Below are 27,679 nucleotides of genomic sequence, written 5' to 3'. Positions count from 1 at the left end.
TGAATCACTAAATCACATGGGGTGAAACTGAGCACAACAACAAAAAAAATTAGCAGCAACAGAGAACACAAAGTCTGAGATATTCAGAAATGATATGCTTTTAAACTTGGAATGTCAAAGTGTATTAGATTTATTTATAATGAGAAGTGAACTCTAAAGTAAACAGGGTGTAGACAATAAGGCGGCTATTAATAGAAGCAGACCCAGTGCTATTAACATGCAGCACATACAAACATGGCCCAGGCATGCTGTACCTAAAAGTGTCCCTAAAGGAACTCCTTGAGAGAAAGCTGTGCAAAGGGGTCCTGTCCTGGTGGCATGAGAGAACTCTGACTTGAGGGACTAGAGGCAGTTGAGGGCTAGTTCAGAGAGAACGGGAAAGTGAAAAGGGGGTCACACACACACACACAAACACACAGGAGAAAAACCACAGAGCCGGAGTGGATAGAAAATGAAGCTGCAAGTCTTAAGGTCAGAGAAAGGTCTGCTTCTTTAAGTATGCACACTATAGTAGCATACTACAAAGATGAGAAGGTGGCATGATAGCAGCAGGATTAGCATTGTTTTGCTTTTACAGATTGAAATGGAATGCATATCTGTAGCCATATATCAATGCATCCATGCTAGCCTTGTTCAGAAGAGCCCTGTAATGGAACATGCAGAGACATGAGGTTCATTCACTGCTTTCTGAACACAGGTTCAAATGTTCCGAGCTGCTTTTGCTCAATGAATAGGATTCCATTAATTCAGACAGCAGCATCTCTTCAGGGAGATCCAGGTGAAGCGCAGTGTGCTCACGTTTGACAGAGTAGACTGGAGAAATACAGTGAATAATTGGATTTCTACTGTCTACTCTGGGAAACCACATTGGGACTTGACCATAACATTTGTGGCATGGTGCAATGGTTAACAGCTTGGCAGCAAGTCCAAAAGCGGTCATATGTGCTTACCTGCACTCCTGTGATTGAGCCAAAAGGGTTAGGCGGCATCATCACAGGCTGCGTGTACAACATGGTAGGTTGTGTCATCATGGTCACCGGAGCCATCTGAGCTGACTGGACCAACAAACAAGAAAAGAAATATATTTAATATTTTTCTAACGGTGCTTAAACCAAAGTCCTGCTAACTGCTCCCAAAACCAAAGTTTTGATAATGAGCAGCTGTCATTATTATGTTCATGTAAACCACATGAACATAATAATGACAGCTGCTCATTATCATTCTACAGCATGGGTACTTGCGTTTTGTTACTGGTCCTACTTGTCGAAGTATAATTTGAAAGGATTCATAAATAAGACTGTTATTTTTAATAATTACACAAGACACCTCTTGCTCAAACCCCATACCTCGGGTTATGGCTGCATGATTATGGCCAAAATGACAATACTGATTATTTTGATCAATACTGAGATCACGATTATTTATCATGATTATTAATTGATTTTAGTGACAACATATTTTTACTTGTCACAAATCGTGACGGAGCAGAGATAAGGCGGATGCAAGTGCAGGATAACAGTTGTTTATTTGTAGAGACAGGCAGACAGACAAATCCAAAACGTGATCCAAAACGTAATCCATAAACATGCAAGAGGTCAGGCGATTGGCAAACAGGCATACACGGGGCAAGGCAGGAATCTAGGTCGTTACACAAAACAAGACACGAACTAAGGCGAGGGACTGGAAGCGGATAATCCAGCGCGAACTCACTTATGGCTATGGCTACGAACTAAACTAACGCTAAACATTTACTTACTATTACGACTTCTTAATCTTCCGCGTTGTGTGCTGGGAGGCACGCGCTATATATGCCGACATGATCAGTGTCTCAAGTGCTATCAGCTGAGAGCAATTCAGACCCACGTGAAATCCCAGCCAATGACGGAACAGGGAGGAAACATGACAGACATAAACAAAACACACGTGTCCCAATGTCACTCAGGTCAACAGCGGAAAAGCAGGTGCTCGCGCATTCGCGCTTAGAGCACGCTGCTTCAAGGGGGAATCGTGACAGAACCCCCCCCCCCCCCCCCCCCCCCCCCCCCCCACCCCCAAAGGCACTCCTCCCAGAGTGCCATGAGTCATCCCATTTCATTGGCGGCCCCGGCCCCCTGGGCTGAATGTCCCGAGCAGAGCCAGGAAACTGCACAGTGTTCTTGGCGGCGTAGGGAAGCAGAGCGACGACCTCAGCTGGACAGGGAGGCTGAGCGACGACCTCAGCTGGACAGGGAGGCAGAGCAACGACCTCAGCTGGGCATGAGGGCAGAGCAACGACCTCAGCTGGGCATGAGGGCAGAGCGACGACCTCAGCTGGGCATGAGGGCAGAGCGACGACCTCGGCGGAGCAGGGAAACAGAGCACTGTACTCAGCGGAGCAGGGCAACGCCCTCATCGGAGCATGAAGGCAGGGCGATGCCCTCATCGGAGCAGGGAAACAGAGCACTGTACTTGGCGGAGCAGGGAAGCAGGGCGACGTCCTCGTCGGAGCAGGAAGGCAGAGCGACGTCCTCGGCGGAGCAGGAAGGCAGAGCGCTGTACTCCACGGAGCAGGGAAGCAGGGCGACGTCCTCGTCGGCGCCTGAAAGCGGAGCACGTCACCAACTGAACTGGAAGGCAGAGCGAAGTCCCCTGTAAGGCCAGGGAGAGGAGCGTGGGTCTCCTCGAAGCAGAAGAGGGGAACGCTATCTGCCATGGAGCAGGGAGGCTGAGCGACGTCCACAGCTGAACAGGGAGGCTGAGGCTCTGAGGTCACTAGGTGAACCTTGGGCATGGGCGGAGCTTGGCTGGGCATGTCAGCAGACTGTGGCGTGGGCGGAGCTTGGCTGGGCGTGTCGGCAGACTGTGGCACGGGCGGAGCTTGGCTGGGCGTGTCAGTGGGCTGAACTTGGGTGACTGGGTCGGTAGGCTTGGGCGTGAGCAGCATTTGGTCATTAGGCTGAGATATTAGCAGAGCTTGGGAAACTGGATCAGCAGGCTTGAACGTGAGCTCAGGGACTGGAGGCTTGGCTTGGGCCTCAGGGACTGGAGGCTTGGCTTGGGCCTCAGGGACTGGAGGCTTGGCTTGGGCCTCAGGGCCTGGAGGCTTGGCTTGGGCCTCAGGGACTGGAGGCTTGGCTTGGGCCTCAGGGCCTGGAGGCTTGGCTTGGGCCTCAGGGACTGGAGGCTTGGCTTGGGCCTCAGGGACTGGAGGCTTGGCTTGGGCCTCAGGGAATGGAGGCTTGGCTTGGGCCTCGGGGACTGGAGGCTTGGCTTGGGCCTCGGGGACTGGAGGCTTGGCTTGGGCCTCGGGGCCTGGAGGCTTGGCTTGGGCCTCAGGGACTGGAGGCTTGGCTTGGGCCTCAGGGCCTGGAGGCTTGGCTTGGGCCTCAGGGACTGGAGGCTTGGCTTGGGCCTCAGGGACTGGAGGCTTGGCTTGGGCCTCAGGGCCTGGAGGCTTGGCTTGGGCCTCAGGGACTGGAGGCTTGGCTTGGGCCTCAGGGACTGGAGGCTTGGCTTGGGCCTCAGGGCCTGGAGGCTTGGCTTGGGCCTCAGGGACTGGAGGCTTGGCTTGGGCCTCAGGGACTGGAGGCTTGGCTTGGGCCTCAGGGACTGGAGGCTTGGCTTGGGCCTCAGGGACTGGAGGCTTGGCTTGGGCGTCAGGGACTGGAGGCTTGACTTGGATTTCAGAGTTGAGCTCTGCATGAAGTTGCCTGTAGTAGTGGGTAAAACGGCAGGGCAGGTTCACCTTCCAGACTTACCCCCCTGAGAAGTTGTTCTAGCTCCTCCTTCGCCTCCGCACTCCCGAATCGCATCATGAATTCCCCCACAAACTGTTCTACACTGTCCAGATTCCTACAGTGCTTATCCAGTTTGAGCTGCACCCATTGACGGGCTGGTCCAAAGAACCAGGACCACATGAATCGGAGCCAGTGCTTCTCCTCTGGCTTAGCGTCTGACAGGCTGGAGAAATAGAATTGACAATCTACCAGGAAATACTTTGGGGCACCGAAAAATCCGTCAAATGGATCAGGAAGCTCCATAATTGTCCATTGTGGGAATAGGACTGAGCCCATTGCAGGGACGGTTGGCGTTGACTTCCGGGTTCTGCGTCTCCTCCGTTCTCCTGCTGCATCCATGCTTCAGCGGAAGATTCTGTCACGAATCGTGACGGAGCAGAGATAAGGCGGATGCAAGTGCAGGATAACAGTTGTTTATTTGTAGAGACAGGCAGGCAGACAAATCCAAAACGTGATCCAAAACGTAATCCATAAACATGCAAGAGGTCAGGCGATTGGCAAACAGGCATACACGGGGCAAGGCAGGAATCTAGGTTGTTACACAAAACAAGACACGAACTAAGGCGAGGGACTGGAAGCGGATAATCCAGCGCGAACTCGGCTATGGCTATGGCTATGGCTATGGCTATGGCTATGGCTAAACATTTACTTACTATTACGACTTCTTAATCTTCCGTGTTGTGTGCTGGGAGGCACGCGCTATATATGCCGACATGATCAGCGTCTCAACTGCTATCAGCTGAGAGCAATTCAGACCCACGTGAATTCCCAGCCAATGACGGAACAGGGAGGAGACATGACAGACATAAACAAAACACACGTGTCCCAATGTCACTACGGTCAACAGCGGAAAAGCAGGTGCTCGCGCATTCGCTCTTAGAGCATGCTGCTTCAAGGGGGAATCGTGACATTACTGCACTTTCACATTTAAATAAACAGACCACTACTTTCAGGTCCATGTTGTGCTGCATTCCTGCTAATGCACAAATCTTTGCATCAAATTAGACTGGTTCTTAAAGTGCATCATCTTGTAGAAGCAAATTATAAATAAAATTGTACCCAAATTATAGGATAAGTAAAAATAAAAATGCCATCATGCAAATGAAAATATGCAAGCAAATGAAAACAATTCAGGCCAATGCAGAAAAAACAGTAACAGTGATTACAGGAGGAGAGACGCAGCCAAATTTTGTATCGGAACCCGGGAGTTAGCATCACACTGGTTCCCTCGACAAAAACCCAATAGGATTTTCACATAGACTTTGGAATTATTGCAAAAAATAAGGTCTGTGCTCAACAAAAGTTTACAACACTAACATGTTTTGTCCAGCAACATAATTTTCACAAATGAACACAACTTTTATGAAGTTTGAAGCCTAAATACAATCGTCAAAAATAAAAAGATAACCGTATGCTATAAAACGAACTATACCACGGTCGCTTGACTTCGTCACCACCACCAAGCTTTCGACAACTTTTCCAAACTTGATTTAAATCATTTTCCATAATACGGATTTACTCTGTGGATGAATGTTCCTAAAACTTTTTTTTTTTTTTGGGGGGGGGGGGGGGGGGGGGGTATTGTGAGAACCAGTTTCAGGGCTCTGTGGTAACAATTTATATAGTTACAAAAATTTAGGAGCACAGTAAAAAATTATGGAGCACGGTTGAACTTTAGGTTGTTTTTTTGTTTTTTTAAGAGATGGTAACATTAATGTGCCACAATATGTAAATTGAGCTTGTAAATTATGACAGAATTTAGGAACATAGTGTGAGCCATGACCCATTAATTTACCTTCTGATAAACTAAATGTAATATTTTCATTTAATTTTACAGGCTGTATGCAAAAAATAACCATTAACCTGTTCCCTTTCAAAGGGAACTCGACGTTGCGTTTAGCATAACAGTATGGGAGCGCCATGACCGTATCTGATGTTTGTGTAAAATCATGCCTCTTGAACCTCAGAAAAGTATGCTTTCTCCAGTGCAGTGGACAACTTTTCTAGGGGTTATAAGGATTCTACTATGATGAGCGCATTTCTATCCCCAATATGCGTAGGGTCAATCCTATCAACACTGAGCAAGATAAAGCTGGATCTTGGATTCCCCTCCAGTCTCTATGGGAGACTGTTGGAGCTTATGGGCAGCCAACGTTATACTATTGGGTCTATTGCACAGGAGACCATTTCACTGGTGGCTGAGAAGTTGAGAGTAATCAGTGTCACGTGGCCTACGTGCACTGAGAATTTGAGTGTCCCCAGTTTCTAGCCTTGGGTCACACTCTAGGGGTGTCTCCTTAGCGCAAGGTGGTAATGACAGACACTCCCTCACAGGCTGGAGCGTGGTCTTAGACAGCTGTCCAGCTCACGGTCTCTGGAGTGGCCCTCATCTGGAGCGGCATATAAATTGCCAAGAAATGTGGGCCATATTTCTAGCACTGAAATTCCTTCTTCCTCAATTGAGAGGTCACCATATGTTTACAGACAACACAGCAGTGGTCTCATATATTGACCACCAAACAGGATTATGTCCGCGCCCCCTGTTCAGGCAGGCGCAACTAATTCTTTTCTGGGCAGAGGGAAAGTTTTGTCAGTGAGTGCAATGTACATTCTGGGCAACTGGAATGTGGGGGCAGACATCCTGTTGAGGCAGGGGCTGAGGCCCAGGGATTGGTGACTCCATCCACAGGTGGTGGAGTCCATATGGCGGAGGTTTGGCCAAGTGGGACTGCATGTGTTCACCTTCGAGGTTGACAACACACTGTGGTTCGCCCTCACGCCTCCCGCACAATTAGGGCTGGACGCCATGGTGCACATGTGGCCGAGGTCACATCTGTACGTTTTCCCCCAGATTGCTCTGCTCCCACAAGTTCTAGCGAGAGTTCGCCAAGACAGTCTATGTCTGCTGCTAGTAGCACCTTATTGGCCAGCTCGAATATGTTCTCAGACATAATATCCCTGCTAGATGGCTCTCCTTGGGAGAGTCCCATCTGCAGGGATCCACTGTAGACCCAGTGAACTGTGCAATAGCTACAGTCCTGGAGTTCTTACAAGAACGTTTCTCAGCGGGGTGGGCTCCTACTAAAATCAGGGTTTACGTGGCCGCCATTTTGGCCAGCCACACCAGTGTTGATGGAGCCTCTGTGGGGCAACATCCTCTAACTTTGAGGTTTATGTATGGTGTCAGGCGGCTGAGGCCCATCTGCAGGCCGCGCATACCCTGGGATCTTTCTGTGTTCCTGGAAGGTCTGTCAGAGACCACATTTGAGCCCTTAGAGTCAGCCTCTGAGAAGCTTCTGACTCTAAAGGTAGCTCTTCTGCTGGCCCTGACATCGCTCATGCGAGTAGGAGATCTACAAGCTCTCTCTGTTGCCCCTTCCTGCCTTGACTTTGCCCCCGGATTAGCCAAGGCCTTCCTGTATCCTAGGCCAGATTATATTCCTGGTGTTGCAGACTTTCTGCCCTCCTCTGTTCCTCACACCGGAACAAGAGAGGATGCACCTGCTGTTTCCAGTAAGGGCTCTATGTACTTACATCCATCGCTCTGGCCAGTGGCATAAGTCAGAGCAGCAGCTGGTCTGCTTTGGCAGCAACAGTAGAGGTGATACTGTGTCAAAGCAGCGCATCTCTAATTGGATAGTGGAAGCAATCTCTATTGCTTATGAGGTGCAAAGTCTCGCTACGCCTCTGGGCATAAGGGCTCATTCCACTAGGGCGGTCGCCTCCTCGAAGGCCAAAGGGGTATCCTTACAGGATGTGTGTGCTGCTGCAGGGTGGTCTACGCCACACACATTCATTTGTTATTACAGCCTGGATATTCCTTCCACCCCGGGCTCGAGTGTCTGGCAGTGACCCTCGGGCTTGGGTCTTTTTGAACAGGCCATACCCTCAGTATGACTGAGTGGGTATTCTCGTTCCCATACTGTTATGCTAAATGCAACGTCGAGTTCCCTTTGAAAAGGAACGTTTGGGTTATGTATGTAACCCTGTTCCCTGAGAAGGGAACGAGACGTTGCGTAGTTTTGTCATACCAGGGCAGGCCTGTGAATTGCGTCGTCGCTTCAGATAATACAGGCTGACAGCACGGTTCACAGGTGCCATATATATATATATATATATATATATATATATATATATATATATATATATATATATATATATATCACGCGGCGCGCTTAATTGCCACGTCACCTGATCATGGCAGGCCTATAAATAGAGGCATGATTTTACACAAGCTTCAGATACCAGTCGTGCGCAAGGGTGCTCCGATACTGTTATGCTAAACGCAACGTCTTGTTCCCTTCTCAGGGAACAGGGTTACATGCGTAACCCAGACGTTCCACCTTGTAAACAAATACAATAAACCTCAATGTTCAGTATTGTGTATATATCTGAATAATCTCATATAGGATGTGATTGGTTGAGTTCATTTACCTGTCAGATGCACAGCACTTTAGTTTAATGGTATTCATTAGGGATGCACCGATCAGGATTTTTACGACCCAGACCGATAACAATCTTTTTTTGTTTAAGCTTTAATTAGGAGGTCTATCATAAACAGTTAAATGTAAGGTCTTTGCTCATGGTCACTGTTAATTGAGTTAAAATAACAGCAATGAGAAATACTGTTGGCTAATTGATAAATAAAGAGCATAAAATATTTATTTTTAAATATCTTAAACAATAAAGAGTTCTAATTAAAAGTAGACTAACACGAAAATTATCCATATTAGGAAAAAAGCTAATAGCCTTCTAAGGAAATAGAGAACTAAGCTTAATGTCAAATTGATATTAAATGCAACCCATAGTAATAAAGCATTATTTCATTTCTCATTTTATTTATATTTTATGAAGTTTTTACAATATCTATTTTTTTATATTAAATTATTTATTTATACACAAACACATTTTCTGTCTTTACATTTTAGTAGTTTTATTTTTGTTTGTTTATCAGTTGTTCCTTTTAGATCCGTTCTCCCAGTACAGTGTTGCTGTCTGCTAAATTATATTGTGTTTTGGGAAAGATTAAATCAAAACATGGAAACTGGAGTCGACTTTTCTAGTGATATCTGGCAACCGTGACCTTAAATTAAGTGAATGTGCTGTGTATTAGAGTTGGTGAAGGGAGAGCAGCAGTGTACTGTATGTTTACAGACTGAACAGTTGCTACTTTTGATTATTATTGGTGAGGAATTTTTTTAATAAAGAAGTTTGAATTAAACCCACCTTGTAGCGTTAGCATTATTATTAATTTACTCCGCCCGACGCCGCTGTGTCTACATGAGCATGTCACAAGTTCAGGTAATTTTGCAGGATCAATAAAAGATGGCGGTTTGTGAGATCGGAAATTTGAAGCAGATGATGTTGTGTTACTCTTTTCATCATAATGGCTTCTTTGCAGTATTTACACACTTGTTTGATTGACTGAAGCGATGAAAAGCAGTGTGAAAGTAACTGTTGCACGGTGTAGATGCATTTTGGACTTCTTGTAGTTTTCATTCGGATTGTATTATACAACTCCGAACAAGTCACTCGCACTGGTACGCCTAAATATTTATTCACAGTTGGACAAAGTACTTTTCAGTCGTAAATGTAAGTGAAATGGTCGCACTGTAGAGCCCTGAGTTTATCTGCAAACTTTTTTTCCTGTTCGGCGGGATGACATTTAATGTCCCCAACAACCTCTGTTGTGCCATTTAGCAACTTGTTAATGTCTCGCACAAAACGCTGGAACACGAAGTGAAGCCGAGAGCTCGAGCGCAAAAATGCTCTCCTTTCCAGATTTTGGCATTACAAAATGATGTCATCCCTGCGCCACTCTATGGTGATTGGCTGTGAGTTTAGGAAGCGCTTAATTTGATCTGCAGCGGAGTTTTCTATGAGTGGAGGACAAACTTTAAACGTCAATATCGCAGTTGATCATGTTCAAGTTATCGTCGGCAGTCAAAATCGTAATCGTGATCGATATTCGATTAGTTGTGCAGCCCTAGTCTCAGATACGTGTAAAATGCCTACACTGCATCTCAAACTGTTTACTATGCTGTACATAAGGAATAAAACACTATGGTGAGTGCTGTTATTGGAAAATAATTAACAGGGTAGTGTGATGTGCCCCTACGTGTCCTGAAGTTTATTATTTTACAATAAGAACACGTCCCCAAGTATTTTATTACTCTTTTATAACAACTTTACAGCGACTACTTTTTCTGTGATAAATTAAAGAATGACATCATAATTTTTTTTTTTTTTTTTTTACCAGCTTATAGTTATATTTACTATTGCGAAGCAAGGTAGTTCCTGTTAGTTCCTCTCTCAAAGTTAAAAGACGAAAAAAATGCAGCTTGTCATGTTACCAATAAATTGCAAAGGGCAATGTTCTTCCATCCTTAGCCTTTTTAGTCATAAAGTAAAGTAATTAAAGTAACAGCTTTATGCTGACACTGGAGACTCCTTTCATAAATGTTAAATAAATGTCTGCTCACAGAAAACATATCAACATGTATCCGTTTTTCTCTATTAGATAAAATGTTTTTAAAATCAGTTTAATATTAGATTTGGATTACATGGAATGCCCATCACACAAGTGTCTGTCTAAGGCGTTACTACAGAAATGATCAATCATTAGAATCAGTGCATTAATATCAATTTTAGCTGCCAAAGTTTCCAAAATTCTGCATTTAATGTTTAGTGCATTAGAACAAACTAAACACTAAAATGATACAAAACACAAAGCCATTTAAGATGCAGCACTAGATTTGTCTCCAAGATGAGCAGAGGTGAGAGCATTTCAAATTCAGTATCAGAGAATTTATTTTTGTTTATAAAGTCCAAGTAAATCTTGGGTTATAAAACAATATTGTGATATTGTGAAAAGTTTAGGCGATCATCAAGCTTAATATTGAAAGTTGCCTAGATGCAAAAACTACTGCGCAAAACCTGGACTAAGATTTCAACTCAAACTCTAACAGCATGTACCTGTTGTTTGAAGTAACGTCTCTCCTCTTCATCAATGAGCACCAGATTGAGGTAATAGCGAACAGAGAACTTTTTGTTGATGTCTCTCATTGTGGGAGTCATTTCATAGCCAGCCAAGAAGAGTCGAATTGGGATTGATTCACCTGAACATTTGAAGGGAGAGAAAGAGAAACTGTCAGATACTTTTATAGCGTAAATACTGATGTATTAAATTCCAAAAGTGGTATGTTTTTTCAAATACACTGATGTCATATTATTTTCATGTTACTAGACAGTGTCACTTTGTATTTTAATTTGTAATTATTTTCTGGAGGTTTAACTGTCCATCATCTTACACCCTGACATATTACTTGATGATTTAAGTAAAATTAAGAGTCTAAATTTGTATACTGACAATCTGGAAACTGTATACACAAACACATGCAATCAGTTAACCATGCAGCTAAGAAATGTAATAAAATGTTGCACACAACTTTATTAAGGGCAAAAGATTACTAGTAACATTAAAATTAACTGCAATACTGGCAACAAACATTTCCAAATTTGAGAAGGATTCAGCTTTGCCCACTGCTCTGTACCTCTGACGGGTGCTCCATCCATGATTTCATACTTTGCAATGGTGTCATTTTCATGGTAAACATTGGGCCCAGTTCCTGTCGTCTCCCTCTTAATGATGTCTATTTCCATATGCTTGATTTTAATCCGCACCAAAAGGAAATAGATTTTCCCAACTATCACGTCCTTGAGATGGTACCTAAAAGACAAGCAGGAATGTGTGCAATGACTCAGAACATGTGTAATTACTTACTGTTCATGGTGAAACATGTATTGGTATTGATATTCATCTGTAATCTGCATATCCATCCATCCATCTTCTATACCACTTATCCTTCTTCAGGGTCACGGGGAACCTGGAGCCTATCCCAGGGAGCATCGGGCACAAGGCAGGGTACACCCTGGACAGGGTGCCAATCCATCGCAGGGCTAATCTGCATATTTTTTGTTTTTCAGATTTAGAAGCAAACACTCGAGTATATAATCTTAACCAGAATGTTAAACATGCGGTGTGATAATGGTTCTCATCTAACACACCATCAAATTAATTAGGAATCTGTGTTCTAAATTAAAATTGTCTTGTAGACAGTAATTGAATTGACACATTTGAAAAAGAGCTAGTCTCTCTTGCTCCACTAGGGGGCAAAGGAGAGCACTAAACTAAAAAAAAAAAAAAAAAAAAGGAGGGGGGGGGGTCTAATCTAGGGATTTCACAGCAGTGAGGGTGAATATTTATGCAATCATAACTGATTTTTTTTTTTTCATAAATAATTTTGCAAACTATTGATTTCAGCCCCAGATACACTTTTCTATTATTATAGGCTATTTTATGAAGATTCATGGATTATGATATAAAACCAATTAAGAATAGTTCAGTTCCAGACTGGATCACTGGAAAATGTGGGGAAGGGGGATGAATACTTATGCAAGGTATTGTATATATTTTGCAGGTTTTTTTTGTATTGAATGCAATGTTTTATTGTGTTCTGTTGATGATGTATGCACAACATACAATCCAGAATGTACCTTTCAGTTAAATGGCAATAAAATTAACACATTTAAGAAGAGTTGTTGATATGTTATTGGTCAGTAAACTAACCTGGCTCACTTGTGATTGGATTAAGTGGCCCTAAAATTTGACAACCTTGCTTTTTACAATTGTTACAAAATTCATTTTAGTACATGTCCACAATCTGGTACAAGTCAGATGTTGCACATTACAGTAAGTCGTCTATATATTTACTGTTGACTGACATTTTTTGTAGATCTGGGCATCAGTTTAAAGACATTACATATTTTAATTAACACATTAAGTAACCCGACTGTCTATGTCCTTTCCCCTTCAGTACATTGGCTTTATGGTGAATTTTATTCACATTTGGTCTAAGCAGAAAAGTAGTTTTACGTATATATTGTAACAAGGGGTCACAAATAGTAAACACTATAGCTAAACTGTAGATGTTGTGATGGTACTGTGGACCCTCTAAATTACAAACTCACTCTAACTCTAATTAGAAGAACATTAGAGGAACAGTATATAGGCCTAATAGCTCAACAGTGAGCTTAGCGTTTTGCAGGAGATCATATTACAGAGACGTTGTTTCCCCCAATATAGTATATAGCTCACTTTTTTTTGATTCCATGATTCACAAATTTAGAAACTTACTTGGATTTGTTGTAGTCAAACTCAATGTGTAGGCAGCCCTCAATCCCCACTTCCATCTTAATAGAGGAGTTCAGCTCTGGATATGTGCTGAGTGTGTGCACAACAATGTCTATCTCTTTGCTGATGTAATTTAGCCTTCTGCTGACAGTAGCTTGTAGAAAATAGCTTTGAAATAAAAATATGTTTTAAAAATTCAGTTGAAGTATATGATTAAAATTAGCAGTTAGATAAAATCATAGCTACATCATTACTTGGTAAATGGCGCACTTACATAGCACTTTACACTGTGTCTCATTCACCCACTCACACACACCAGTGGTAGCAGAGCTGCCATGCAATGTGCAAACTTGCCATCAGGAACAACTTGGGTTTCAGTGTCTTGCCCAAGGACACTTCGGCATGTGAAGTCATGTGGGCCAGGAATCGAACCGCCAGCCCTACGATTAGTGGACAACCCACTCTACCACCTGCGACACAGCCACCACATTACTTAAACTATGCAAATGGAATACTTCAACATGACTAATCCTTTTATGAGTCTGGTGTTTATCCATGATGGACACATTCTGTAAATACTATTTCAGGAGCATACCGGAGTTTGACGTTCTGGCCCGTGTAAGATTCATAAGGCTTCTCAACATGCGTGAACTAAAAGTCAAGCATCTGAAACTGGCTCATCTCACCCGGCCGAGCCAGGTCCTTCACCAGCGATACAAACTCATGATGGTTCCTGCTGTCATAGTCCAACTCTGAAAACACAAAGTAGGGAGAAAAGGAAAAAGGGATAATGCGTCACTAATAATTAGCGAATTATGCATGTGTTCCAGCCATCCATCCATCTTCTATACCACTTAATCCGTTTCAGGGTCACAGGGAAACCTGGAGCCTATCCCAGGGAGCATCAGGCACAAGGCAGGGTACACTCTGGACAGGGTGACAATCCATCACAGGGCACACAATCACACACACACCCATGCCAATCAGCCTGGGGAGAACATGCAAACTCTGCACACACAGGGCCACAGTGGGAATCAAACCCCCACCTCTGGAGGTGTGAGGCAAACATGTTAACCACTAAGCCACCATGTGCCCACTTTTCCACTGCTGGTGTTTATTGCCAAAAAGCTCCATTTTGGTTTCATCTGACCATAGAACCCAATCCCATTTGAAGTTCCAGTGGTGTCTGGCAAACTGGCAAACTGAAGCTGCTTGAGTTTGTTTTTGGATGAGAGTAGAGGCTTTGTTCTTGAAACTCTTCCATACAATTTGTGGTGATGTTGGTGACTTCGGATTGTAGTTCTGGAGACTTTCTGACCCCAAGACTCAACTAATTTCTGCAATTCTCCACATGTGATACTTGGAGATAAATTGGCCACTCGAACCATCCTCTTCACAGTGCGTTGAGACAATATAGAAACACGTCCTCTTCCAGATTGATTCATAACATTTCCAGTTGACTGGAATCTCTTAATTGGGCATTTTTTAATGCTTTTGCTATTTTCTTATAGTTACTTCCCATTTTGTGATGCTCAACAACCTTTTGCTGCACATCACAGCTATATTCCTTGGTCTTACCCATTGTGATGGATGACTAAAGGGAATTTGGCCTACGAGTTCTCATGTTTCAGATGTATCTCAAAAAATTTGAATATCGTGGAAAAGTACATTTCTTTCCGTAATTTAATTCAAAAAGTGGAACTTTCATATATTCCAGATTCATTATACAAAGTGAAATGTTTCAAGCCTTTTTTTGTTTTAATCTTGATGATTATGGCTTATAGCTCATGGAAATCAAAAATCCAGTATCGCAAAATATTAGAGTAAAGAATTTTATTTTTTTTTCACGATATTCAAATTTTTTTTTAGATGCACCTGTATACCCCTGTGAAATGGGAAGTCATGGTTGAACAATTTCCTGTTCCTAGTCACCCAGGTGTGCTAAAAACATGACTTTTTTTTTTTTTTTTTTTTTTTTAAAGAAAATGTTAAACAAAGACAATTTTTCACAGCCTTCTTTGCTCATATTTACCAAGGGTCCCAATATTACTGGCAGGCACTGTAAAATTATTGACTGTATCCCATATGTAGGATACTTAAATTTGTGAGCCTTCTTTTTCTCCAACCATCAGTGGAAACAATCATAAAACCATGGCTGGCCAGACATTATTAAGGTAGAGTGCTGTGCTGGTATATGTGTGTTAGAGAAAGCAACTTTGTTAGGATTTTTAAACACTGTGCACACTTACAGCCACTTTATTCGACACACCTACCCTGTTCGTGTACAGTTGAAGTACCACACTTATCTTTCTCCATATGCAGTGTGTCAGTTTCTGATTGAAGGCTGTTGCTGGCTGGATATGTATGGCTAATTAATTATTCTCAACTCGGCAGTCATAGTGGGGTGTTTAAAAATCCAAGGAACACTGCTGTGTCTTACACACTCATACTAGCACTGTCACTGCTGAGCTGAAAAAGGTACCTCATCCTGTTATTGGGCCAGTCCATCTCAAGTGGTCCAATATAGGTTGCGTGACAAATGTTTAATAATAATAAAAAAAAAAAAAGGGTGATTACCTCTGTGAATTGGCATTGCAAAACCACCATTTTTTATTTTAAACTTGGTTTAACGTTGACGGCCAGCCGTTTATGGAAACCTCAATATCTTGGCTCAGGAGGTCCTAGCTCCTTGGAAAAAACTGACCTCTAGAGCACATGACAAGGTATATTTTCTTGTATTCTTGTTCCTTATTCTTAGAACTTAGGTCCAAATGTAATGCTCAAAATTGCGAGCAGTTCCACTTTTGGGGTCAATTTATAATGGCAAGCGTTCTTTAAAATTTTTTTTTTTTAATTCCTCTCCCTTTGGGTTGAATATCTCTGGTGAGGGACCGGATACAAACCTGAACTTTTCACAGAAATAAGTCCTTTTTAGTAGCATGCTAATACTGCATTGTAACCAGTGGAAACTGCATTTTGAGATTCCACTGGTTACACAGCTAGGGCTAGTAGAAATCTGTGGAAAAGACTACTTTATTCATGCAGTTTAAGAAATCAACAGATGTAATAAGCATAACAAATAATAAAAAATTAACACTATTTTACATTAATTGTGTTTATGATTGACATACAATACCTTATGCTTGTCAGTGAGGTCTATAATGTTACTACATTGGATACTGGCAACGGTAAAGCATGATCTATCACAGGGTATAGGTTCAAATCTGCAGAATTTAGCTATGTGCATGTACCTTGTACAGTAATGTACTCTAGAGACCAATTTTGGTTCCAAGGAGCTAGGACCATATGAGCCGAGACACTGAGGTTTCAGTAAACAGGCGTATGACGAAAATGTGTTGTGTGCCATGACAAAAAGATGGCCGTCATAGTTAAACCAAGTAAAATAAATCAATAAAAACTGGTGGGTTTTCAATGCTAATAATACATAAATGTAATCACTCAAAAAAAAAAAATAAAAAAAAAAACTTAAAAAAAAAAAAAAAACTTTACAATGATTGAAACACTTGAGATGGACTGAATATTATTGTTGTGTCTTTATGTTAGACTACAACTTAAGAAAAATAAAGGAGACACTCGGAGGTAAAGTTAACTCATGTATTAACCAGAGAAAGAGCAAGCAACATAACAATGCGCATGGCTAATTACCAATCAGAAATCAATGCTAAGGGAAGTGATTCCACTTAAAGAAATAGATCCACTCTATACACTACACTCCTACCCTTTTAGATGTATGCAATGCATATGAATAGAAAATAAAACATTATAATTCGCTCTCTGCAAATCTTGTTTTTAAACAGTCTATGACTATAACTATAACAGTCTATGATACAAACTATAACTACTACGGTTATAACTATAAAACCAAGTCAGTTCTTTACAGATCCAGTCTTTTGGGTGGCGCCCTGTTCCTTTCAGGGTATCGCCTCTGTATCTGTGGAGTAACATGAGGGTTCTTTTCAAGGGAGACTGTTTCTGTTGCAGGTGTCATACATTTGTTAATGTCATGATCAGAATCAAGTGAAGTCTGGTGGACACACTGTGTCTGGTTTATTGAATGCAGACTGTTCAGGGGTGTTCTTTGGCTGAGCATCCAGTATTTGATCAAAGTGACGTCTCCACGTATGCTCTCCAATCAGTGGTCCAGCTCTCATGGCTATCTGCCCAGGTGTCCACTTGTTCTCTCGATAATCACGCGCTAAAACTTGCTGTCCAACATCAAAACTCCTTGCTGCTTTACTCGTCAACTTGCTGAACTGTTTATTCTGCACTTCCCGCCGCAAGTTAGGTATTAGAAGGTCAAAGCAAGATCTCAGTTGTCTGTTCATGAATAGCAGTGCAGGCATCTGGTTTGTTGTTGCATGCACAGAGGTATACAAAAAGGAATTTGTCCACCTTATGTTGCAGAGGAATGTCCTCTTTCTCCATGGCTTTAATGGACTTTTTGAATGTTTGGACAAACTGTTCAGCTAACCCATTTGTAGCTGGGTGGTGTGGCACTGACTTGAAGTGTTTAATGCCATTTCTCTTCAAGAAAAGTCTGAATTCGTCTGAAGTACACTGTGGTCCGTTGTCAATCACAATAAGCTCAGGTAGGCTGTTTCTGGAGAAGATACTCCTCAAAACAGAAATAGTCTTTTCTGAGGTGGTAGATTTCATTGGAATGACCTCGGGCCACTTTGAATGAGCGTCCACAGCAATTAGAAACATGGAATTCATGAATGGCCCAGCAAAGTCAATATGCACCCTTTGCCATGGTGTAGATGGCCACTCCCACGGATGTAAGGGTGCCTGAGAGGGTACATTTTCAATGATATGATATCCTGAACAGGATTTTGTGAGATCCTCGATCTGTCTATCTATTCCCGGCCACCACACGTAGCTACGAGTGAGGCTTTTCATCTTGACTGTACCCAGGTGACCCTCATGCAAGTTCTCCAACACTCTAGTACAGAGCTTAGCGAAAACTATAACACAAGAGCCACACATCATAGTCCCTTGGCACACAGACAGTTGCTCACATTTCACTGAAAACTCTGGGAACATAACATTTCCATGAGCTGGCCAACCCTGTATGGTGACGTCATACACTTTTGACAGTGTCAGGTCATTCTGTGTTTCTTTTCGTATCTCTGCTTTGTTACCGGCAGCTGGTCCACCAGTGCTGTATGGAACAATTCCTCTGGATATGAGTGGAAGGCTTTTCTTCCTCAGTTGTAGACAGTGGAAGGCGTGACAAAGCATCAGCGTTACTGTGCATCTTGGTACCTTTAAACTCTATGTCATAAGAATGGGCTCCCAAGAAAAGTGCCCAATGTTGTAACCGTGTGGCTGACATCACTGGAATTCCCTTCCTGGGGTTGAAGATGGACACAAGGGGCTGGTAGTCTGTCACTAAGATGGACTTTTGGCCATAAAGGTAGTGATGGAACTTCTTTATGCCCCATACTAGACTAAGGGCCTCTCGATTGATCTGTGCATAATTGCGTTCTGCACTCGTCAGTGATCTTGAAGCGAACGCAATCGGACACTCAGATCCATTGTCCATAGTGTGTGATAAAACGGCACCAATGCCATATGGAGACGCATCACATGCCAGTCTGATGGGTCATGATGGATCTTAGTGGGTAAGGAGTTCAACTGAGTTTATCAGTCTTTTTGTCTCTTTGAATGCTTTCTCACATTTTTCTGACCACTCCCATTTTGTTGCTGTCTGTAACAGTGCATTAAGTGGGTACAACATTGTAGCAAGATTTGGGAGAAATTTGTGATAATAGTTTACAAGGCCCAAATATGATCTAAGTTGTGACACGTTTTCCGGTCTAGGTGCCTGCAGCACAACTTCAACTTTCTCCTGTGATTTGTGTAAGCCATGTTTGTCAATGACATGTCCACAATATGAGATTTCACTCTTGAAAAACTCATACTTCTCTTTCTTTGCCGATAGGCCATATTCGTTTAGCCGGGTAAGCACTTTGCTGAGGTTTTGGAGATGTTCTTAATCATTCTTGACTGTCACTATTATGTCATCAAGATAACACTGTGTCCGTGGTATATCTTGAAGAACCTGATCCATTGCTCTTTGCCAAATGGCTGGAGCCAATGCCACACCGAACACAAGACGATTATACTGGTACAGTCCCTTATGAGTGTTGATGGTTAGGTACTTCCTGCTTGACTCCTCAACTTCCATTTGAAGATATGCCTGTGACAAGTCAACCTTTGAAAACTTCTCCCCTCCTGCCAGAGATGAGAAAATATCTTCAATTTGTGGCAGCGGGTACTGTACAGGGTGCAGTACAGGGTTAATGCTCACTTTGAAGTCCCCGCATATGTGAACACCTCCACCTTTCCCTTTCTTGATTATCAGCACGATGGGTGTAGCCCAATCACTCCAGTCAACCTTGGAGAGAATGGAAGATGCCTCCAAGCTTTGAAGTTCAGCATCTACTTTAGGACGTAGTGCATAGGGCACTGGATGTGCTTTATGAAATCTTGCCGTCGCTGTTTCATTTAATTTCGCCTTCATGCCTTTAAATTTATCAATGCCCTTTTCAAACACTTTTGCATTAGCATTCAGGAGCTGTGACAGTCTTTGGTTAGAGCTACAGTTTATGCTGTTAAGACCTGTTGATGATATGTTGAGGGCTTTGATGGTATACCAGTCGAGCTGGATTTTTCTCAACCACTCCCGTCCAAAAAGAGCTGGCCCTCCACTTTTCAACACATAAAGCTCCAGCTGCTGTGTTTTGCCACCATATGTGACATCTACCTTCAGTTTGCCTTTAGGAGACACCTTTTAGCCTGTGTATGTCTTTAACATGACTGAGGTCTTTTCTAACGGTAGCTTGAACAACAGTCTGTTGTAGACAGCTTCAGAAATTACAGACAAAGCTGAGCCTGTATCCAGCTCCATTTTGTTTACACCAGACACATTTGCTGTTATCCATATTATTTTCCTGTCCGTTTCAGTCATGCTATGCAATTCTAGGCATGACAGATCATCTTCGTCAGAGCCTATGCTCTCTGATATGTTTTCACATTCAGACACTTTGTGCACTTGTTTACTTTTGTATTTGAAACCTTTGTCTTTACCTGGTTTTCCTTCTTGGCCGTGTTTTTTGTCTGTTTTGCACACTCGTTCTATGTGGCCTTGTCTGTGACACTTTCTACAGACTTTTTCCTTGAACCAACAATCATTTGCATCATGAGAGGATTTACCACATCTATAACATTTCTGCCTTTTTGCACCACTTAGGGACATTTTGTGCATTTCATTTTCTACACTCTTCTTTTGTAGCTCCGATGCATCCTTGGCTACTGTTACCATTGAAATGGCAATGGCCAGTGCTTTTTCCAAGTCCAAGTCTTTTTCTGACAATAGCCTCTTCTGTGTGCTCGAACAATGCATGCCACATACCAGTCTGTCCCTTAATGTATTAGAAAGTCCCTCTTTGAAGTCACAATGCTGTGAAAGTTTGCATAGTTCTGCCATGTACTCAGAAATGTTCTCCTCCCTTGACTGGTTTCTTTTGTGAAATCTCAATCTTTCCGCTATCACTAGTGGTTTGGGGTTCAAGTGACCTTGTAAGAGGTCAACAATTTGTTTGAATGTCTTGCTTGCTGGCTTTGCAGGGGTTACTAGGTTATGTAAAAGATTGTATGTTTTAGTCCCCCTGAGACTAAGGAGTTCAGAAACTTTCTTCTCTGCATCCACATCGTTCGCTTCAAAATACAGTTCGACCCTTTCAATATACGCCTCCCAGTCTTCATTAGCGCTGTCGAACTCATCTATTTTCCCGACGAAGGCCATTGTGTTAATTCCACTTTAGCTTTTTAGCGTCTTTTACTGCGTGCCACTCACAGTTAATGTTACTCATGCAACCCTTTCGCTAGCAGTGACTGCCTGCCGTGATTCACTATTTCTCTCCTCTTTTCCTCCTGGGACCATCTGGCATCTCATAACCGTGTATCCAGCGATATTCAGGTTCGTAATTCACTCGTCGCCAATTTGTTGTGTCTTTGTATTAGACTACAACTTGAGAAAAATAAAGGAGACACTCGGCGGTAAAGTTAACTCGTGTATTAACCAGAGCAAGAGCAAGCAACATAACAATGCGCATGGCTAATTATTAATCAGAAATCAATACTAAGGGGAGTGATTCCATTAAAGAAATAGATCCACTCTATACACTACACTTATCTAGTCAGAGGTGGCCCTATGGTGGTTCTCTGACACTGATGGAATGGCTACAGTGAGAAAAAACTCAGCCTTCCTGAAAGAACAGGTGACCCTTCCATATAAACTCACATAGCTTTTCCTAGTGTTACACATTATAGACCAGAAGAGGGCGCTAGGAGTACTGTTACTGAGCAACGCCTTCAAGGTAAAAGTCTTTTTAACAACTGTATGCCAGTTTCTAGTAGGAAATATAAACTTTGTGTCAACTAACATTATTAAGATTCTCATTCAGAAGAATATTCAGCTGACAAAAATAAACAAATATGGCTCCATTAGTCTAACAGTTTACTAGATGTGTGTCAGAATGGAAAAAAAAATCCTTTCTATGATGAAATCTTGACATTTTCAGCTATGTGTAGTTCTGGAAACTGCAGACATCCATCCATCCATCCATCCATCCATCTTCTACCGCTTATCCTTTTCAGGGTCACGGGGAACCTGGAGCATCGAGCACAAGGCGGGGTACACCCTGGACAGGGTGCCAGTCCATCACAGGGCACAATCACATACACACTCACACACCCATTCATACACTACAGACACTTTCATGGTACACTTTAGGCTACCATGCATGTCTTTGGACTGGGGGAGGAAACCGGAATACCCGGAGGACGGGTACAACATGCAAACTCTGCACACACATGGCCCCGGCGGGATTCGAACCTCGGAGGGAGGAAGGAGGAAGTTGTTGGTAAAACAATCTCTGATTACTTCAGTAAGTTTAGTTCCGTTAGCTATATTTAGTTTGATAAAAATACTGCATTTTTATTAGGTCGTGTCAACTGTTTAAAACTTTGTCCTCTGTCCTCAAGCACAGTAATGGCAGAAAACTAAATTTTGTTCAGAATCTGATTTTCATCATTTTTTGGCTGTTTTTTCAATTCAGCTGCCATGACATCAGCCACAGATCTTATATTTGAATTTATTTTGTATTTAAGCACTTGCAACTTTTACTGAACAGATATACTTAGCAGTTGAACTGATAAATATGCATTTACTGAAGACCCTATAGGAACTCCTGTGAAATAGAATCAACTCGATCAAGACACTTGCACCAGCAGCTGTTTACAGATGAATGAAGTTAGCTAAACAGCTCTCAGACCAGTTTTTTGATAAGGTCTGAGTGACATCCTCTAACTCAGTTCTCGCTTAAGATAATAGACTTTATCAGTGAAACAGTCAGTGAATGCCGACCTTATTAGGGATGTTGTAGCTGGACACTTCCTAGTGTGGATAAGCACCACTGTGGTATCTAATACCAACATCTCCTCCTTCAATCCGTGTTAATCTCCCCCACCCCCACCTCTTTTCTCTCACCAACAACGTAGCGGAAGTTGGGAGGGAACAGCACCAGCAGTCTGGGGAGTTGGAGGAAGATGAAATAGTTCACAGCTGCAAACCCTCCTCCCCTACTCACCATCTCAGTGCACTGCTATCTGGCATCCAGAGCGACCTCAGGGTGAGTTCTTTGCCTTTCTAAATACAAGAAATTTGAAACAGGAATATTTTTGCATAATAAAACCCGCTTGTTGTCAGTTAAAATTGAAACCATTTAGTTTGTAGGTGCAGCACTTTGCAGAAACAGAGGTCACCGGAGTCTTGTTTCTACTTTAATGTGTTCTCCATATATAACAGACATCATCTACAATTACCCCACATATAAAGAGGGCAATTACTTTTATGACACCTATAATAAGAGTCTCAAAGATTGAACAGATGATCAAAAGATTTACCATTTAATTAGAGAATCATATAGATCTCATAACAACTACTGTGGACATGATCTCAGCAGCGTAATGATTAACACAACACTGAATGTATATATTCTTTACCTTTAGGCAAGTTCTGAGAAATAAAATGAAATTCTGACTTTATTTAGTCAGATGTATGCAAAATCTTAAATGTACTAATGCACTTCATATCTTCATTGTGGCCCAGGCTGTGATGTGTAGGTGAAGTGTGGAAACTCTGAATCCTCCTCATTGCCTGGCAGGAATATAGATGGGTCTGGCATTACTCAGACACACTGACTCGCCTTGTTCCTGTGACCAGAAAGTGAGCCCTTGTGTATGTGTGTCTGTAGGAAACGCTGCACCTGGGCCCTTTGGAGCAGAAGCTGTTGATTGTCGTTGGCCAGGCCATGCCCCTTTCTCCTTTGCTATCTGACCCTGAAGATTTGGAAAAGTTAATAAAGCTAGGCCAGATCCAGGCACAAGATGGGACTCTCACAACAAATATCATTCGCAACAAGTTCCAGTAAAGATACAGTTATACTCTAAACTCTGCTTTTCATTTTTGGCTACGAAAGTCTACCAAACATTTCATTTCCATGACTGTGAAAGCTGATGATTAGAACATCAATCATTTCAGCACACTGCCACTCTACTGGTCTGGAGATAGCAAAAATGTTTTTTTTTGGTTTATAACTCTTGGGACGCTTTCCTGCATGATAGCAATCATGTCCAGATTACCTGTACTGTTTCAGAACAGCATCACATACTGGACAAAATTAGCTCTTTTTGTTTTTTAAATAAATGTTGTTTTTTTTTTTATGATAGAAAAAAGTAAACTTTCTAACTCTTCATACACCGTTCATCGGACACTAACCGAGAACATGCCACAAAGTTCCTTTTGCTGCTCATGGTGTCGATAATTGGCTTTAAACTGGTTTATTGCTGCTTGCAGCTATATTTATTATCATCATCAACCCAGTTAATGACATGCCAAATTGGGCTAGTTTAAAAATACTCAGTGGCCACCTTAATTTATAGCAAATTATCACAATTAAATCTAATAAATTTCTACCAAAAAAAAAAAGTGAAAGTGCAGACAGTGTGTCTAGGGTTGGGCGATATGACAAAAATATCACGATACACAATGCACTCATAAAAATATATCATGATACCCGAGGACATTTGTACGATACACGATGCACTCGGTGTCATTTAATTTGTAATTATTAAACACGTTTAAAAAAAATACAATCACCATACCAATGGTATCTCAGAAAAGGTTATTGCGTAGTCATTTAGTGCGATATTGCCCAGCCCTAGTCTATGCGCTACAGAACCATTTCTATTCTAAGATATGTTGTAAAGATTAGGAAAGGATTATGGAGTGGGTAATGTCCAATGTGTGAAAATGCATGTGAAACACTTGTTTGCAAAGTCTGAGGAAAAAAAGAAACATTTCCCTCTTTTCCAATGCCCACAATTGTCAATTATTAATGCCACCCAGATCCACCAAAATAAAATCATGAGTTGCTTATATAAATAAAGAAAGCTGCTAGTCAGACAATTTTATTTAAAAGATTATATTGGATATTTTTTATGTATAAAACATTGGCCAATGGCTTGCTGACATTTTGTCGAGGGCACAATCAATCATAAACTTTAAAAATAAATAAATAAAATTTAAAAGAGAGGATAAGGACTATGGCTACACCAAGTCCTCCCTTACCTAGGAATTTATATATTCATCTTACCATACACCTTATTGCACTTACCATTTTTAGCCTAGTCAGTTAGCTATCCCAGAAAGAAAAATCATGGGCCTGGGGAGCACAGTAGAGCTTTTACTTGCGTGATGGACTAGCTAATAGGTTTATGATTTGTCCACCCCTAATCTGTAACAAACAATACATGAATACAATTATAATTGTATGGAGCAAAAATGAATAACACCCATAGTCCTATGTAAGACCGTTATAAATAAAACACACGGCTCTTGTGGAAGCTGCTCTTTTATTTGAAAATCAACCAAGTTCTGCTCACATACATTTTATATAGTTATAAACAAAAATAGAATCTACAGGGACAATGCAGCAAGTATGTTAATTCAATGGAAAGAATCACTTCATATTTGGACCATCTTCCATGCTCCCCTATCCGACAGGGTCTGGGTTTATTTACACAAAGCACCGATCAACAGTGCTTCCCTTTCCCATGTTCTACTGCTCCTACTGTTAATTTACAAGGACACTAACAGTCCCACCCTGATGATGGCAACCTGTGACACACACCCATTTCCCTGTGCTCCTACTTCAGCGAAGGCCGCCCCCTAGTGCCAGTGGAAGAAAGATGGCCCAAGCATGAAGGCTACTTTGCACATTCAAGTTGGAAAGGCAGCTGTATAACTGTCAATGTAAAATAATGACATGTCAAGCATAAAGCAAAACAGCTCCTCCCCTAAGCAATGCTGCAGAATCACAAATGTAGTGATACCAGTCTGATAAATGTTCCCTTGGAAAAACAAAAACAAACAAACAAAAAAAAAATTAGGCACAGAAGTAACCATGTGAGTTCATAAATTGTGTACTCTCCTCCCATTTCCCTTACAAAATAGATAGATAGACAATTTATTATGCAGGGGGTGAGTTTGTGTACTATGAATAATTGCACGAGAGAAGGAACGGGGTTCAAAGAATATTTAGTGCTCTGTGATTCAGTTTACAGGTGGTTTGATTTTTATTTTCCATTTTCTTTACAATGTTTCTCTCAACACACCCACTCTCAAAATCTAATTCTGCAGCCATACACACGAAAGCATATTCACTCCTACACACCTCTCATTAAGGAAGAGATTGATAAAGTCATAATTTTATGTCTTCACTGGGTAAATCATAAATAAATACAAACAATACACAAGGAATGTCTACTGCAAATGTAATAACATGAACAAATAATTAACAAAATCATAATACAAACTGAAGTCTCCAAGTCTTAAGGATGCTGGTTAAATTAGGGAAATCATGATGGCTGATCAGGACAAAAAAAAAAAAAAAAAAAAAAAAGGAAAGAAATAATGCCAGCCCCACCCTGGTCTCCTATTCAAATTTGAAATGTGTAATGTTCCCAATGTGTCTTTACATCCCTCTTCCCTACCTGGAAATTACCTATGTGGCTTTACAGATGCTAATCAGTCAGGAACAGTCTGGGCCAGGGGAAAAAAACTGCAGCTGTGTTACTGTTAGACAAATTACAAAAGACTTGCTAAGTCTCATCATACACCACCCCTTTACCCCAAAGACCACCCGCCCACCCTGTTTCCTGTCCGGGTCAGTTTCCTGTGCTGGGGCCACACTTTGAGCGCAGAGTCAAACAGCGAACTGGGGACAGATTAAAGGTTTGAGATTGGAGACCGTGTGATTCGTCCTCAGGGAGCCAACGCTCGCTTCACATGAACTGCATCTGGAACAGGACAGAACCGCATTACTACAGTTTCAGTTCAGGGCTGCCCAAATCTGTGTGGAGCACCACAGGTGGGTATAAAAAAAATAAAAAAATAAATAAAAAGAAAGGAAAAAAGCTCCCATTCACAGCAACTTCTGCAAGTATTCACACCATTGAACTTTCACACATTTTGTAGTGTTACATCCTAGACATGAAATGGACTTAACTTTGATTGTGTGTCATGAAGCTACATGAAATAGCCATAATATCAAAAATCTATATAGTCTACAAAAATATTTACAAATAAACATAAAAGCAACCAAAAGGATAAAGGTAACTTTGACAGAGCTGTAAAGATCCATAGCTCAAATGGAAAAAGCTGTTCATAAGACAACCACAGCCCAGACAATGACCAGAGTGGTAAGAAAAAAGCTCAATGAAATTTGGAGTTTGCCAAGAAGGTATGTGACTACAATTGAACTTTTAAGGCCTTGGCATAAACCCAATACTGTTCATCAACCTGAGAACACAATTCCCACACTGAAGCATGACTAATGGTAGTATCATGTAGTGGGGATGCTGCTTTTCATCAGCAGGGACTGGGAAACTGGTCAGGGTTGAGGGCAAGATGGATGGAGCCAAATATGTGGGGGCAATCGTAGATGAAAATCTGTTCCAAACTGCAAGATAATTGAGACTGGGGTGGAAGATCACAACGTGTGTGTGTATATAGACTGCCAAAGCTACACTGCAATGACACAAAACCCAAGAACCTGAATGTTAGACTGACCCAGTCAAATCCCAGACCACATTCCAATTGAGTCTGTGGCATGATTTGAAAATTGCTGTTCACCAATGGTCTTCATCCAATCTGACAGAGCTTGAGAAATTTTGTCAAATATATCATGAGCCAGATGTGCAAATCTGATGACAAACTCCAGGGTCCCAGGTTCAATCCTGAGCTATAGTTACTGTCTTGAGCCATCTGTAGTTGTCAGTACTGTCTGGTTTCCCCCCACATCCCAAAAACATGGCAATAGTTGGACTGGCTAAGAATTGCCCCTAGATGTGGATGTGAATGTGTGTGTGAGAATGTGTGCTGTGCAATGCACTAGCATCCCATCTAGGGTGTATTGCAGATTCAATGTGATCCTGACCAACACAATGTGGTTTCTGAAAGTGAGCAAGTGAGTGAGTCACAATAAAAACAAGCACTTTCAAATGTTATACACACTGTCAAAATCCAATTAAATCCATTTCCGTTCCAGCTTGTAACACT

At 41.9% G+C, this 27,679-nt stretch overlaps 3 protein-coding genes across 12 annotated transcripts in view; 1 reads left to right on the top strand and 2 right to left on the bottom strand.

Annotated features, from left to right (window-relative positions):
* Positions 1-623: 623 nt before the first annotated feature.
* LOC108276647 (vacuolar protein sorting-associated protein 26B-like) lies at positions 624-13,459 on the bottom strand. The gene is made up of 6 exons (XM_017488457.3): positions 13,437-13,459; positions 12,973-13,137; positions 11,330-11,505; positions 10,752-10,894; positions 951-1,055; positions 624-644 (listed from the first exon to the last, which is right to left on the bottom strand). The coding sequence occupies exons 1-6, from the start codon at positions 13,457-13,459 to the stop codon at positions 624-626; spliced, it is 633 nt and encodes a 210-aa protein (XP_017343946.3).
* Positions 13,460-21,228: 7,769 nt separating this feature from the next.
* LOC124629043 (uncharacterized) lies at positions 21,229-26,033 on the top strand. Its single transcript, XM_053687059.1, has 4 exons — positions 21,229-21,242; positions 21,328-21,374; positions 22,468-22,688; positions 23,313-26,033. Exons 1-4 carry the CDS (start codon positions 21,229-21,231, stop codon positions 23,487-23,489), a joined length of 459 nt encoding a protein of 152 aa, XP_053543034.1. The 3' UTR covers positions 23,490-26,033.
* The window catches only part of picalma (phosphatidylinositol binding clathrin assembly protein a), a 51,557-nt gene continuing 48,831 nt past the window's right edge, over positions 24,954-27,679 (bottom strand). For all 10 annotated transcript variants that reach the window (XM_047161059.2, XM_047161060.2, XM_047161063.2 and 7 more), the window contains one exon: positions 24,954-26,418. Coding sequence is in view for 1 of the 10 variants with exons in the window: in XM_017489142.3 (XP_017344631.1) it covers positions 26,404-26,418 (15 nt within the window). In the remaining 9 variants the exon portion in view is untranslated. The remainder of the gene's footprint in view (positions 26,419-27,679) is intronic.

This window comes from Ictalurus punctatus, chromosome 16, assembly GCF_001660625.3.
Source record: "Ictalurus punctatus breed USDA103 chromosome 16, Coco_2.0, whole genome shotgun sequence".
NCBI lineage: Eukaryota > Metazoa > Chordata > Actinopteri > Siluriformes > Ictaluridae > Ictalurus > Ictalurus punctatus.
Note: the sequence above shows the minus strand (reverse complement) of the source record. Positions and strands in the feature narration are given on the sequence as shown.

What these genes read in the sequence shown, in the direction of transcription:
- LOC124629043 (XM_053687059.1), top strand. An exon ending in TACTGAGCAACGCCTTCAAG is followed by an intron (nt 21,375 to 22,467) that starts GTAAAAGTCTTT and finishes AGTGTGGATAAG; the next exon opens with CACCACTGTGGTATCTAATA. An exon ending in GCATCCAGAGCGACCTCAGG is followed by an intron (nt 22,689 to 23,312) that starts GTGAGTTCTTTG and finishes GTGTGTCTGTAG; the next exon opens with GAAACGCTGCACCTGGGCCC.
- LOC108276647 (XM_017488457.3), bottom strand. Translation starts at nt 13,459, where the DNA reads ATGTGGTGGCTGTGTCGCAGGTG. An exon ending in TGGTGGCTGTGTCGCAGGTG is followed by an intron (nt 13,138 to 13,436) that starts GTAGAGTGGGTT and finishes TTTATTTCAAAG; the next exon opens with CTATTTTCTACAAGCTACTG. An exon ending in GCTCAATCACAGGAGTGCAG is followed by an intron (nt 645 to 950) that starts GTAAGCACATAT and finishes GTTCCATTACAG; the next exon opens with GGCTCTTCTGAACAAGGCTA.